Source organism: Leucoraja erinacea, chromosome 20 (genome assembly GCF_028641065.1).
Source record: "Leucoraja erinacea ecotype New England chromosome 20, Leri_hhj_1, whole genome shotgun sequence".
Taxonomy (NCBI): Eukaryota; Metazoa; Chordata; class Chondrichthyes; order Rajiformes; family Rajidae; genus Leucoraja; species Leucoraja erinaceus.
In genome coordinates this window covers 3,998,691-4,014,397 of record NC_073396.1, presented here as the reverse complement: position 1 = coordinate 4,014,397, position 15,707 = coordinate 3,998,691, and the positions used below count along the sequence as shown (strand labels likewise).

At 43.7% G+C, this 15,707-nt stretch overlaps 1 protein-coding gene across 1 annotated transcript in view; it reads right to left on the bottom strand.

Annotated features, from left to right (window-relative positions):
• sdk1a (sidekick cell adhesion molecule 1a) overlaps positions 1–15,707 on the bottom strand; it is a 513,213-nt gene that overhangs the window by 103,340 nt on the left and 394,166 nt on the right. The window contains 1 exon segment of the mRNA XM_055651028.1: positions 13,869–13,967. Within this exon segment, the coding sequence (XP_055507003.1) occupies positions 13,869–13,967 (99 nt within the window).

Genomic DNA, 15,707 nt, shown 5'->3' with positions numbered 1-15,707 from the left:
GGATCGAACCCGAGTCTCTGCCTCTGTAAGGTAGCAACTCTACCGCTGCTCCACCATGCTGCCCTCTAACTTGCTCTTTGTTGATTCATATTAATAGAAACAATAGTATTTTCTTTGTTGGCATTACAGGGAATAATTATGACCAGAGCAGTGGTGACAGTTAGTTGAGCTGCTGCCCTACTGCTCCAGTGACCTGGATTCAATTGTAGTCTCCTGTGTGGAGTTTGTCCAGTTTCCCTGCGACCGTGTAGGTTTATTACCTCTGGATGCTCCAGTTTCCTTCCACATCCCAAAGTTGTGCGTGTTCTTAGGTTAATCGTCCACTGTAAGTTACCCCTCAGCATGCAGGTAGGGGTAGAGTTTGTGGGAGAGGAGGGGAATATGGGGTGAATAGAGTAGGATTAGTGTGAGTTAGGTCAATTAGCCGAAAGGCCTACAACTGTGCTGTGTGACTATGAAAACTTTAAATGCTTTATTATCCATCAATACAAAAAAAAAAAAAATCCTGATTAAATTATTGAAACTGCAATAATTAAATATATAATGGCTGGCCTTAGCAACTGATATCTGTAAGATTTAAATGAGAGAAGATGATCATGATCTTTGGCACATTAGTTCCCAAAATGTAAATTTTAGATCAGTTCAGTTTAACTACAACTTTGCTTCACACATCTTTAACAAGGTAAAATGTTCATAGGGATTTCACAGATGCAGCAGTAAATGAACTTGAAACACAGTCGGATATTGGAATTCACCACCAGTCTCAAAGAAGGGGAGAGAAGGGGGGCAAAGTGCAATGTTTCTGGGAGGAGCGATTCAATCAGATGTCCATCCAAAGAGGTCAAATTGGAGGAGTTCAGATACTTGAACGTTACAGGGTTGGAGGGGATAACATAAATAGGGAGTGTTGAGGCCATGGATAGATTTGAAATAGGAATTTTAAAGTCAAGGTGTTGCTCAACTAGTAAGCGAACACTGTAATGTCAACCACCTCATAACTATCCAAATCAAAAACATTTGGCAGCAGTTTCCAGTTTAAACTTATAGATTAGTCAACAGGCAATACATTGATATTTGTCAATTATACTAGCAGGTCTCGCATTGTGCAATTGTGTATAATGAAAAAAAAATCAAATATATGGATAGGAAGGGTTTAGAACGCCACGGGCCAAATGCAGGCAAATGCATCGCCACCACCGCGAGGCTTCGCCACCCCCCGAGGCCCCATCATCGTGGGGCTTCACCGCTGCCGCCGCTTCACCGCTGCCAACGCCTCCGTGGTGCCGACCGGGGCCCCAGCCATGGGCTCCGTCGGCAACTCCGCCGACCCAGACTCCGACCCGCGAGGCCCGGCTCTTCCGTCCGACCCTCAAGGCCCCGACCCGGGCTACTGCGCGACGATCCGTGAGGCATCAAGACGGCGGCACCTCGATAAAGGCCTCCCTCTGACTGCGTTCCCACGGTGGGATAAACACAACTGGTGTTTTGAAGGAAAGACTCACTTTCAGAAGTGTTCACAATTACGCTTGTCATATCGTGATTCTCAGTCTCAATATCTGTGAGAAACAGAGTATAATCCTATTGTTTTAACATGTGGTAGGAGGAGCTGATATTAAAAAGAACAAAGTTATGCTTGTATTGAGGAAATGTGAATGGCCCATTGGTTAGAAATTCTTCAATGATTGAAAATGTGCAGGACCCATGTGAGGCACAGCAGGCCTTGACATTCCTGTTCTGAATGCTAAATGCTGCACCATTCCTTTGTGGGGTGGGGATTGGTGGGGGATGGGTGGTGCGAAGAGGAGAATGCCTCAGCAAAAGGGATAAGGACCTCTGTGACCCTTATTGTGCGCAGGCTATGCCTGTGCCAATGATAATTACAGCAACGATACCCAGATGCTATTGTATGTCACGGTATTGGTCTGGGAAGAACTCAGCGTGTAAACAGAAGGCAGGAAGTATCCATATGATGCACCCCAATTTTAGTTAATGATTCATTTCTTGGGAAATAGCAATTGCGTAATACACATAAACATTGCTCAATGCCTTAGAATGTCTCGGCTTATATTTCACTGTACACCCACTGCCCAAAGATGTTATTTATATGTCCATTTTGACAAATACATTGAACAGATTAGTTGCAACAGTACTGGAATTGAACTGGTTTTGTGAATTGGCCAATTAACTGACAACCTATTTTCATTGACAAAATTTGCTGCATGCAAACCAGGTGCCCATTTCATAGCAGTCTACCAAAACAAGTAATAATTCATTCAAGATCTAATCGAATATTGACTGGAGAGATTTGTGCATTCTCAGAGCCACAGTCATTACAATGGTGATGTAGATTGTTCAACAGAATTCTGTACACTGGTGCATATTCGCCATATGAACACGGTTTCTAATCCCAAATGCTTGCTCAATATTCAAATCCCTTTATTTTCCTTTCCTTCAACATTTTATCCAGCATTCCAACCCACACACTCCCATCAGAGTCACATAGCTGAGAGACGGGCACCTTTGGGCCAACTCGTCCATGTTCACCAAGGTAATCCCATTTGCCCACGCCTGGTACACATCCCTCTAAACCTTCCCTGTCCATGGATAAACTTTGTTCATTGTGCTTTCAATTAGAGCTCACCACTTTTAATTATCCCATCCTGTTTGTTAAATTGTTACCGTATATCTAATGGTTAGATATGGCCCTTGTAGTTTTGGTACTTTGCTAAACTTGTGAATTTTCCATATTTATTCACGAAATGTCTTCCGTACTGTGTCTGACATTGTGCTAAGAAATGGCAGCACTTCATAGAGTCGTAGAACTGAACAGCTTGTCCAAGTCGGCAAACTGGGCTTATGTCATTTGCCTGCATTTGGCCCATAGCCCGCTAAACCTTTCTTATCCATGTATCTGTCCAGATTTAAACATTGTCATGATATTTTATAGCCTCCTCTGGCAGCTCATTCCAGATACTCGGACAGGACAGGAAAGGTTTAGAGGGATGTGGGCAAATGGGACTACCTTGGTCAGCACAGAGTTGGGTCAAAGTCTGATGGGAGTGTATGGGTTGTAATCGGAGACTTGGCAGCGGCAACGTGGGCATCGGTGGCGGTGGGGCCTCACGGCCGATGAGCATGAGGGGGGAGAGGAAGACAATGGGTATTTGGCTGTGGGGGGAATCACCGTGAAGAACAATGGGGATCCGTCGTGGGGGGAATCACCGTGAGGGACAGTGGGAGATCAACAGGGGACCTGGGGTGGGGGAGCACTTTAGTTTAGAATCCTCTGCCCAGGGGATAAGTCTGTGTTTGTATGTTTGTTTGTTCATTTGTTCCAGTGAAGTTTCTGTGCAGATGTTTTTTCAAGTTTCAAGTTTTTGTGTACCTCGTGTGTTGTAACTGTCGGCAGACCAATTTCCCTCTGGGAATGAATAAAGTTATAAATGAACTGAAATTAAATGAAATGAATGAAATACAGACTACCCTTCGACTGGAAAAGTTGCCCCTGGGATCTCTCTTAAATCTCTCCTCTCTCAACTTAAGCCTATGCTCTCTAGTTTTACAATCCTCTATCCCATGAAAAAGACAGTGAGCATTTACTTGATCCAAGAGTGAGTCAAGAGAGTCAAGAGTGTTTTATTGTCATATGTCCTGGACAGGACAATGAAATTCTTACTTGCTGCAGCACAACAGAGCATGTGAACATGTACACATTGTATATAACAGGGAAAAAAAAGAAAAAGTTCAATAAATAACAAATATAGTGCAAACAACAAATAATAATATAGTCTTTTGCAGTTCAGAGCTCATAACTTATTTGTTGTGTTTAATAGTCTGATGGCTGGGGGGGGGAAGAAGTTGTTCCTGGACGCTTAACCTGGACGTTACAGTTTTCAGGCTCCTGTACCTTCTTCTTGATGGCAGCGGTGAGATGAGTGTTTGGCCAGGATGGTGTGGGTCCTTGATGATTTTGGCTGCCTTTTTGAGGCAGCGACTACGATAGATCCCTGCGACGGTGGGGAGGTCAAAGCCGTTGATGGACTGGGCAGTGGTCACCACTTTCTGTAGTCTTTTTCGCTCCTGAACGTTCAAGTTGCTGAACCAGGCCACGATGCAACCAGTCAGAATGCTCTCTACCGTGCACCTGTAGAAGTTTAGGATTCGACATGCCGAATCTCCGTACTCTTCTCAGGAGGTAGAGTCGCTCGCTGATGTGCCTTCTTTACAATTGCATCGGTGTGCTGGGTCCAGGAAAGATCTTCTGATATATGCACGCCCAGGAATTTGAAGTTATTGACCCTCTTCACCATCGGTTGATATAAACAGGATTGTGGGTCCTCATCCTTCCCCGACTAAAGTCCACAATCAGTTCCTTGGTCTTACTGATGTTGAGAGCCAGGTTGTTGTGCTGGCACCATTTGGTCAGTCGGTCGATCTCACTTCTACATTCTGACTCGTCCCCATCTGTGATTCGTCCAACCCCACAGTGGTGTCATTGGCGAAGTTGATGATGGTGTTCGCACTATGACCAGCTACACAGTCATGGGTATAGAGTGAGTAAAGCAGGGGGCTGAGCACGCAGCCTTGAGGTGCTCCCGTACTAATTGTTACTGAGGATGAAGTGGTTCCTCCAATTCGAACAGACTGGTCTGTGGATGTCCAGAGGGCCCCTCATAATTGTGTCCATTTCAATAAAGTCACCCCTCAGCCTCCTGTGCTCCAAAGTAAAAAGTATCAGGCTTTTTACCACTCCAACCTCTCCCTGTATCTCATACACGCAGGCAATATCCTAGCGTATCTCTTTTGTATCCTTTCCAACTTAGTGACATTTGTTCTATAAATGATCAACCAGAACAGCACACACAATACAGTGCAGTCTCATCAGTGACTTGTACAGCTGCATCATAATGTGCCAACGTTTTGTACACAATATCCTTCCAAATGATGACAAGCATGCCAAATGCATTTTTGCCACCTGACCTGCCACTTCTAGTGAACGATGTACTTTTACTCCCAGATCTCTCTGTTCTTCAATATTCTCCTGACCTCTGTCATTTACTGCCATCATTTCTACCAAAATGTCAGTTAAGTTCCATTTGCCATTCCTCGGCCCACCTTCCCAATTGACAAACTAGATAAAAAATAAGTACGAAGATATGAATTACTCCAAAGACGGCACCAAATTGTCCCAAGTGGTTGTCGGAGAGTGTTAATATGCGGGAATCGCTGGTTGGCGCGGACTCGGTGGGCTGAAGGGACGGTTTCTGTGCTGTATCTCTAAACTAAACTAAAACAAAGATAGACACAACGTGCTGGAGTATCTCGGCGAGACAGCCAGCGTCTCTGGAGAAGGAATGGATGATGTTTCGGCTCGAGACCCTTCTTCAGACCCAAAAAATAAGTACCCATGGAGGGAAAGGATCAGAAGATATGTTATTATTGATCTAAATCCAAGTTTCCATGGATGGATAAGTGATGGGTGAGGGAGGTTAAGAGAAAAATGAAGAGGAAAATGTCATAGAGAGACGAAAATAGGAACAACAAATAGAAAGCGAAAAAACAAGGAAATAAAGAAAATCAAAAGTAATAAAGTGAAAAAACAAAAAAGCTGCAGAATAGAAACTAAAAGGGTAAGAAAACAAGAACTGTAAAAGTCTACACAAAAAGGTACAGCAAGTGACCCTGTTTTTTTAATCTTTTTGACACTAAGCAATGACCCACATACTACTTGAGTCTGCCCATGCCCCTTGTACATTGCGGCTCTATTCTCATTGTTAGACTCACAAGTGCAACAAGTAAGAATGGTATTGTGCTGCTGTCGGTACATGTGACAATTTTACTTCGGAGTCACGTGAGTGATTCCGTGAAGATCCCAGCCCCAGTGCGCATGTGCGGCATAATCGCACAGCTGTGCAGAACGCGGCCAGCGGGAGTCGGCAGCTCCCGCATCCAAGGAACGTGAGGTAAGTACTTACCTTAATCGGGCCTTGTGGTTTTTGCTCCAGGGGGAGCAAAGTAGAGAGGCAGCGGCCCCCGTTTCGACTCCAGCGAAGGAGCCGACAGTGGAGGGGGAAAGGCGCTAACCGGACCGCAAACGCTGCGGACCGCTGCAAGGAGCTGCGCTGATGCCGGTCCGCTGAACAGCTGTTTGGTGAACAGCAGCGGACCGGCGGGAAATTTAAAAACCCGACCGGCAGCCCTGCAGACTCCTGACAAGGAGAATCGCCGCCCGGGAACCGCTACAATGCCGCCTGAAAAACGGCAGGCAGCCTCCTACATACAGGTAAGACAAAAATCTTCCCAATTTAACAGGTTCTACAGGAGCCAACTTCCTCCAAAACTGGAACAGGTTGGAGACAGCAAAAATAAGTATGTCTGTCTCCCCAAGCCAGAGGAGGTCATGGAGTTCACCTCCAGGAAAAAAGGGGCACTGGCTGAATGCCAAGGGAGCTGACACTCCTACCCCAGTGCTATTGCACTAGCCATCTCCCTTGACGAGGGATTGATGCAACAGCGGAGTTTGAGCTATGCCTCCTCCAATTTATAGCACACCCTTTTGCTCCCTCTTTTGAGGCTAGCTAAGGAGGCCAGGGCTGGGCTGGCTTAAACGCTGGGCAGGCGGACGAGAACAGCAGTATGCCAGGGGAGCAGGATCAGGAAGAGCTACTGGGTGTCGTGGGCCACTACATGGCTCCTCCACGCGACCATCTTCCCAACAAAGCCCTGCAGGAGCAGGCCTTTCTAGAGGAAATCCGCAGGCAGCTGGGTCAGCAGACTCGCAGACAAGCAGCGAATTCTGAAGCTCCTAACAGAAGGGTCAAGATGTTACCGCCTTTGCTCGTTTTTTCCACGGATCATACTCACCTGGCAGGCGAGACGCCATGATCACCAAGGTGGTTCTCCCAGGATGAGACTATCCCGTTGCACTACCAGGGTGCTGACGCCTAAGATGTTCCCAAATTTGGGAAACTCGACTGAACAATGGTGCATATAGACCTGCCCGCAACCCCAAATATACGGGGCTATGCAAACCGCTGCTGCGGGAAGAGAGGCAGCTAAACCTGTGCGCCTCATGAGGGCAGGCCATGGAACGAGCAGGACATCGCATCCAACACCCAGCTGGCAGCACCCCTCGGCATCCACCAGCAATATCAAACAAGGACTGGTGAAAGCCTGGCGACCGCTTCACATTGCCCCCAAAGTTCTTTTTTAGACAGGGGCCCAGAGCGGAGCCGTGGGAAAATGCGCCGCCCCACCGACAGCACCAGCATACCAGCAAACTAGGCCTTCATGAAAAAACAATAAACATGGAGGTAGGTAGTCTGGTTCCTCCCAGTTTACACTAAATAAGGGTGTTCTACTAACTGCGGGGGGGGCATTTACACTTGTTGATAAAGCATGGGATGCTGTCACAAATAACTAAAATATACTCAACAGTATTAGTGGATAAAAACGAATTCAAATTGGGCATATTACCGCCAGTTCAGCAATGCGCCCAAAGGGCATTTTCTCCCTCTAAGAAAAGAGAAGTGAGAAGGTCAAGCAGAACTAGAAAGGCTCATTACTAAACGGATCATGGGAGTAAACATGAACCATTGGAATTTGTATCGAATATATTCACAAAGACTACAAAAGATGGTGAATGTAGCATCATCATTGATCTAATATCACTAAATAAATCTGTTGAGTATATACACTTTAAGATGGAGACGGGTTTTTGTCACTGCCAGACATCTGATCTCCCAAGGATACCTATGGGGAGCATTGATATGGAAGATGCTAACTATCTTATACCCATACACTAGGATCATTATAGATACCTAAATTTTTTTACCTGGATAATGGATATCCCGGTTAGGGCAACCATGGGAGCATAGAGCATTCCCTATGGTCTAACCTCAGCCCTAAACTATTATAAATATTAAAAACGGCCATGAAAATATTAAGAAAACAAGCATAATCATGGCATATATTGGATGATATCCTCATATTAGGGGAAACAAAGGAATTAGCTGTGGCAGCAGTTCTAGCTACGAAACAGCTCCCTAAAGCTCTGAGGTTTATCCCATGCCCAGATAAACCAGAATTGAAGCGTTAACTACCAAGGATTATCTGGGCTTCAATAATAATTCCGTCCATATGACTGTTACTTTGCCAAGGTACTTGGGTCACTATAATCAAATCATGAATGTACCCACTGAAGCTATATCACAATTAAGGTGGTGGTTAGACATATATTTGGCATAGTTTTCAGCCCTATTATCATCACCAATCCCAACTTGGTTATTAAAAACCGATGCCAGTACTTTAGGCTGGGGAGCAACTAAACTCCATATCTAGCACAGGTAACAGATGGACCAATTCACGAACATCGTTACTACACATACCGGGCATCAACTACTTGGGATTGGTGATCGCCCATTGGGCTAAAAAGCATATGCATTTCAAATGCAGCACGTACATATGTGGTTACGGATTGATAATACTATGGTGGTGGCTTATATCAACCATATGGGGAGCATAATAATCATTGTTGTGCAACAAATTGGTCAAACAAATCTGGCAATGGTGTGTCAAAAGACATTTTAACTATCAGCTGCCTATGTCCTAGGAAGCTAGAACACAGTGGGAGACACCATGTCACGGGGTAAAATTTATGATTACATTGAATAGATGTCAAACCCCAAATATCTGCTAAAGGTATTAAGCAGTTTGAAAGCCAGATATCAATTTGGTTGCACAAGACGGAATCACCAGTAACCTATGTATGTGACTTAGGAACCAGATTAGAGGCAGCAGCGATAGATGCCTACACGCTGGAAGGGGGAATTTCTGCTTTGCCTTCCTCCCTTCTGCCTCATCAGACGGGCACTTCGCAATACAGATGGGAGTCTCCGAGATATTGAACGTGCCCGACCGGCCTACACAGCCATGGTTCCCAGTTCATCACGACACGGTGGGCGAGTCACCTATGGATTTCCCTAGTGGACCATGGTTGCTGACTCAACCCAGTATCAGGCACAAGCCACCCATGCCAGGGAAACATCAAACTCCTGGGTGCAGGTTTTGAATAGACCTTACCAGGGACTGGGATTATCTAAGGAACCATTACCACCATGTCGGCATCCCTGCGAACAGTCACTAAAAGCTAACATGGGTAAAATACTGCCACGACGCAGGGACAACATACCGAACTATTCAACCACTGACGTATTGGAGTTCCTGGAACATCTACACCATGACTAAAAGGTGAGTTACAGTGCCGTAAATACAGCATGGAGCGCCTTATCTGCTTATCTAAAACAGCATGACAGCAGAGCATGGGATCCCATCCACTGAAGGTAAACTTATGAAGGGCAACTATAATAATAAGCCCCAAAAACCCAGGTATACCCATGTATGGGATATTGGTGTGATATTGACATATCTCAGAGAATGGCACCAGCCAGATCCCTCAGCTTGCTTAATCTATGTTAAAAACGCTCATGCTTATGGCTCTCGTACACGCTCACAGAGTCCGGTCACTCCATAAAACTAGACTGGATAACATGGAGATTACCCCAGACGCATCACGTTCATATTCTAGGTCTGGTAAAATCTAACTCGCAGGTATATGGGACTAGGCGAGATTATGAGTTCGGCACGAACTAGTAGGGTCGAGATCGCCTGTGTTTTCCGTGCTGTAGTCGTTATATGGCTATATGGACCAGGAACGCCCAATTCACTGGTGGGATTCCGGGCCTACCCACCAGAGTCCAGGTTGAGTGTGGTGACCCATCTACTACTATATATAGACACAACCCACAATCTTAGAGGGAGAGGAAAGCCTATGGGTCAACCACAGAAACCCCAAGATGGGGTACGAGCCAAACCACTCCAAGGTGGCTCAAACAGGTACTGAAAGCTGCCGGAATAGATAATAATACATTTAATCCCATTCCACTAGGGCAGCATTGGTATCAGCGGCTGAACGAATGGACATCCCGGTTGACCACATTCTCAATACGGCAGAATGGTCAAGGGAACGACGTTCAGAACATTTTTTATTATAAACCGTTGATAAACCTGATTTAATTGCAGAAAGAATATTACAAACTGCAATATTAATTTAAGCTCAGGGGAGCTCTTTATGTTGTTATTGTTAACAAATACCTTTCTGTTTCTTGTGAAAGCAGATCCACTGGTTGATTACGATAACACTTCCTCCCTCAAAAACTTCGGCAGTGAGTGAAATAAAAACTGTTACACGGTTTGAAATCACAGACCTTTGAAGTCTTCACGGAATCACTCACGTGACTCCGAAGTAAAATAGTAAGATTAAACGAGTACTTACCAGTATGAAGTTTGATCTGTATTTTATGAGGAGTTACGGTGAGGTATTACGTGCCCGCCGCTCCCACCCTCATTATATAGATCAAACTAATAAACTGATGTCTCATGATCTTTACTATCTTACTTCAAATATTGTGTCTATCCTGTGATTTCACACCGCTGCTTCGAAGTATGCCGCACATGCGCACTGGGGCTGGGATCTTCACGTAATACCTCACCGTAACTCCTCATAAAATACAGATCAAACTTCATACTGGTAAGTACTCGTTTAATCTTACTATTAAACACTCCAGACTCTCTCGTATGCAGTTCTCAGCAATCTGAAGAACCATCACTGATGCTGAACTGTCCAGTCTCAGTAGATGAGAGGGCATAGCTTTAAGGTGAGAGGGGCAAATTTTAAAAGAGGGCAAGTTTTTTTTACAAAGGTAGTCAGTGCCTGGAACGCACTGCTGGGGCTAATGGTTGAGGCAGATACTATAGTGGCATTTAAGAGACTTTTGCATTAGTACATAGATATGCAGGGAATGGGGCAGGGATATGGATTATGTGCAGGCAGGTAAGAGGTGTTCTTGGCATTATGTTTGTGGGTCGAGGGGCAAGTTCTTGTGTTGTGCTGTTCTATGCTCTAAAATATAAAGTTATAGTGAGTGAAATGCTGAAACGTAAAGAAAAAGCATGGTAAACTTATATTTCACATCAAATGAATGGGCCTGTGCTAGATGCACCGGCTTGATGATGTGAGGCTGCCCTGGTGAGTCCAGACGTGCAGAGAGAGATTGGAGGTGCTAATGTCTAACCTCCACAGCATCCCAGGCTTCAATGCACTGGTACGGAAATCATGAACCCGCTGAGTCGCACAAAGTTATCAGCTGGTTCTCTTTCAAACCGCTGGCAAGAGGTAAGTACAATTCAGGCCAGAACCAACAAAGATGAATGTGCAAGGGAAAAAAAAACATTACCAGTGCTATTTGTAGTGTGAAGATGCTGAAAGGTTTTCAAGCAGAAACCAATTTCTATGCTTATGCCTATTGACCTCTGCTGCACGCAGATCAAATCCTGCTGTTCATACATTCAGAGCCCTTTTCACCACAGTGGTTGTCCTGCCTGCTGTTGTTTATAAAGAATTATTTGAGGCAATCATTTCCCTGCTTCACAATGCTGAACTGGTTCCCATGTTTTATAGATCACACTCACTAATAATTCTCATTCACATTAAAATAGTTCACCAATTTCTTTAGGTTTCAGTGTTAACACTTTATTAAATGATAAAGTGCTTTGTAATTGGATGATTAATTGCTAACCTATTGAGATTTTAGATCCTAAATTAGTATTTGCTTTTAGTTTCATGTTCATCAGTTGGGAAAGATGTTATGCCTTCTGGTTTTGCATGCAAATGAGCAATACTTGATCATTCTTGCAGAGATGGTAACAAACTGAATTTGACAAATTAATTTTCCTACCTTGTTTCCTTACAGTTGTAGTAATGAGTAGCCCATGGGCCGGGGGCAGTGGGTGGAAGAGAGAAGGGTTGGAAATTCATTTGAGAATGGGAAAAATGGCATTTGGGGAAAAGTAAGCTGGTTGTCCAGTCGTCTTGTTGAGTCTCATTGTCTGTAACTCGTTTTTACCTAGTCTACAGCTAACAATGGCCTGTTTTCTTTATCATTGTTACTTTTTTGCATATCTTTCATTCATTTGTGCTATATATCTCTATATCGCCGTCTATTTCTCTCGTTTCCCTTTCCCCTGACTCTAGTTTGAAGAAGGGTCTCAACCCGAAAGGTCTCCTATTCTTTTTCTCCAGAGATGCTGTTTGACCCGCTGAGTTACTCCAGCTTTTTGTGTCTATCTTTGGATCATTGAAGGTTGGGTTGGGATATTGGGAAGAGCATTACTGACTCGCCAGTTGGAAAAGGATATCACAAGTGTCAGATTCCCCAGAGAGTGAAACTGCACATAGGTTTGGCTGCGATTACTTCAAGAATCAGGGGACTACACTCTTAGTCAAATCTCTCAACAATGAGTAATACATTCAAACACACATTGATCAGGGCCCTAAACTTACACTATATTGATTCTTATCCCTTATTCTAGCGGAGAAATACAAATTAAAGTTAACAAGCAAAACTTTTGATATATGTGGAATTTAGCAGGAGTGGGGGAGTGATAGTGGATCTTGGTAGATCTGTTTTCAGGAATGTATTAATCTTAAAGCATGGCTTATTGGTGTGAGAGCATTTACAGGGAGATGATGGAGAAAGTTTATTAGCAAATATTGAGGAGTAAGATGTTCAAGAATGAACTGCAGATGCTGGAAGATCGAAGGTACACAAAAATGCTGGAGAAACTCAGCAGGTGCTGCAGCATCTATGGAGCGAAGGAAATAGGCGACGTTTCGGGCCGAATCCTTTTTTCAGACTGATGGGGGGTGGGGGGGAGAAGGAAGGAAAAAGGGAGGAGGAGGAGCCCGAGGGCGGGGCGATGGGAGGAGACAGCTCGAGGGTTAAGGAAGGGGAGGAGACAGCAAGGGTTAGCAAAACTGGGAGAATTCAACGTTCTTGCCACCGGACGCAAGCAACCCAGGCGGAATATGAGGTGCTGTTCCTCCAATTTCCGGTGTTGCTCACTCTGGCAATGGAGGAGACCCAGGACAGAGAGGTCGGATTGGGAATGGGAGGGGGAGTTGAAGTGCTGAGCCACCGGGAGTTCAGGTAGGTTATTGCGGACTGAGCGGAGGTGTTCGGCGAAATGATCGCCCAACCGCCGCTTAGTCTCCCCGATGTAAATCAGCTGACATCTAGAGCAGCAGAGGAGTAAGATGTCATGATTTGGAAACACATGAGAACATAGAACAGCACAGCACAGCAACAGGAACTTTGGTCTAATGTCTGTGCCAAATTTTCTGCATAGTTAAACCAATCTCCTCTGCCTGCACGTGATCCATATCCCTCCACTCACCACATTTTCATGTGCCTATCCAAAAGCCTTCTAAATGTCAGTTAGGAAGCAAAAAAGATCAGCATTGCAAAGGGAGCCCAGCAATGGCATAGATTGTGTTGTTATCTGGTAGGAGAAGCCACGTGATCCATTGTTGGAGGAAGTTTACAGAGAAGAATTTGAGTTAGTCCATAGCTTGTTGCCAGATGCCCAATTTTCTAAACTGGCAACCTAATTTTTATTCTGTAGGCAATTGCATGATTTTAAAATTGTGCTCGGACACCTCAGATGCTTACTTATTCTATATTTAATAGCGCAGTGACTATTTAGAATTTTTAAATCAGATAATCTGATACGAGATAAACACTGCTTGTTTTGTAGACAAAAAGATCTCGGCATGCACGATTAATAAACATACGTGTCACGTGGGTGGAAACTGAAATAATGATGGTTAGTTTTTTTAGAGGTGTCAGTGCATCCTTCTGCCAAGCACTGTCACAAAAATAGCACTGGATATAAATAACAAATAAATTGCTTTGATTGACCTACACTTCTTTCCCTTTCAAGCAAAGGTGAAGTTGAACATTTTTTTTTACCTGTGAGGATCCCATTTTTCTCCTGTGGTTCTTGCCAGCTGACTTTCAAAGAGGTATCAAGGATTTCAGTAAACCTCAAGTGCCCAACAGGTCCTGGCCCTGTGAAAATTTAAAATGTCAGTGAAAGACAGTGAAGCCTTGCTGCGTTGTGTAATGGATAAATCTAAAGGAGCAATGGGTTATCACATAAAGAGCACTGCAGAATATCAGATCATATAATCCACAAATTCAAGGGGTCATGCATTCTTTAGTCATGAGACAGTTTCAAATGAAAAATTTCGGTATCACTTACTCTGTTTGGACTTTTAATGTAACCAGTAAGTACTTCAGCACTGACCCTGGGATGACAACAAATTACTGGTGAAACCACAGCACGTGTGACACAATTGCATCAGCCAAGTGTTAGATTAAATCGCAGCACACTACATTGCCAAGTTTGGTCATGATATTTTTATATTTAATTAATATTTACATTGCTAAATCTCGATTGTGCAAGATCACGAGAGCCCAGTTCACTACAAACTGCATGTACTAATGATGCTACTCACATAAAGCTTCCATTGTATATTAATCTTTTAAACTTTACTTTAAGGGCCAGCTTGATTTAAAGGTAAGCCAAATATTTCAATATGGGTGCTTGGCAAAAGTAATTTGTCGGGGATCTGACTGCAATTTTCAATTTACTTTTGCCTGTATATTTTCCTCACATGCAGAATAAATCTTTTTAAGCACATCCACTTTGACTGTCAGTTAAAGCACATAATATTTCAGAAGTAGCAGTCAGAGCCGATGGCAAACAGACTGAAATCTACAAACTAGACAAGAAAGCACATTATTAAACAAAAGCCAGAGAGATACATCACCTAATGGAAAAAATGTCATTGAAAACTTTGGTGTTAGTGAAAATTATGATGATAATGACAGTGAAGGCAGGACAAGATACACACGTCTCTACAGTGTATCCACTATGTCAGTAAAAAAAAATGCCTGAAGTCATGTACTGGAAAAATGTACAACACCAGACTGAAGGTGCAAAGGAAATTACTCGGAATGTGTGGATTTTCTCTTCAGAATTCAATTAAAAAAATAAAGAGGGTTAAATTTGATGCACAATTAACCTGGCCTTATTTGAAATGATTGTTACCCAACAAATTCACATTGCCTGACGGTGATACGGGATGCTGGAATCTTCAGACATTTAGCAAATTTTGAAAATGTTCAATTGCTTAATTTAAGAGTTATTGATAAAAATTAAAATATAAATTAACTTCTCCGGCACAAATTAATTAAAATATTTATTATTAATGAAAATGAAGCAGTAAAAATAATCAAATTGCACATAAAATTAGTATTTGGCATTAATTTGCAGGACAAGATGAGAAATGCATAAGTTGCCTGGGATCAGGCTATTCATGGAATGCCATTGTAATCGCAGAACAGTACAACATAGGAAAAGGCCATTCAGCCCACAATGTCCACGACAAACATGATACCGTTACACTCATTTCCTCTGCCTGTAACATGATTTATAACCTCCATCCACTGCATATACATGTGTATATCTAAAAACCTCTTAAATGCTATCATTATATCTAACTCCACCACCACCCCAGGAGCACTTTCCAGGCATCCGTCATTCTCCATGTAGAAAATCTGCCCCTCACATCTCCCCCGACCTTTGCCCCTCTCACCTTAAACCGATGCTCTCTCGTCCTTGACATTCCCACCCTCGGGAAAGAGGTTCTGACTGTCTACCCTATCTATTCCCCTCATTGTGAGCAGGTGCAAGCTGGGTTAAAGGGGGGGTGGAGGGTTGTCAAATGCTGGACTGCAAAGGCA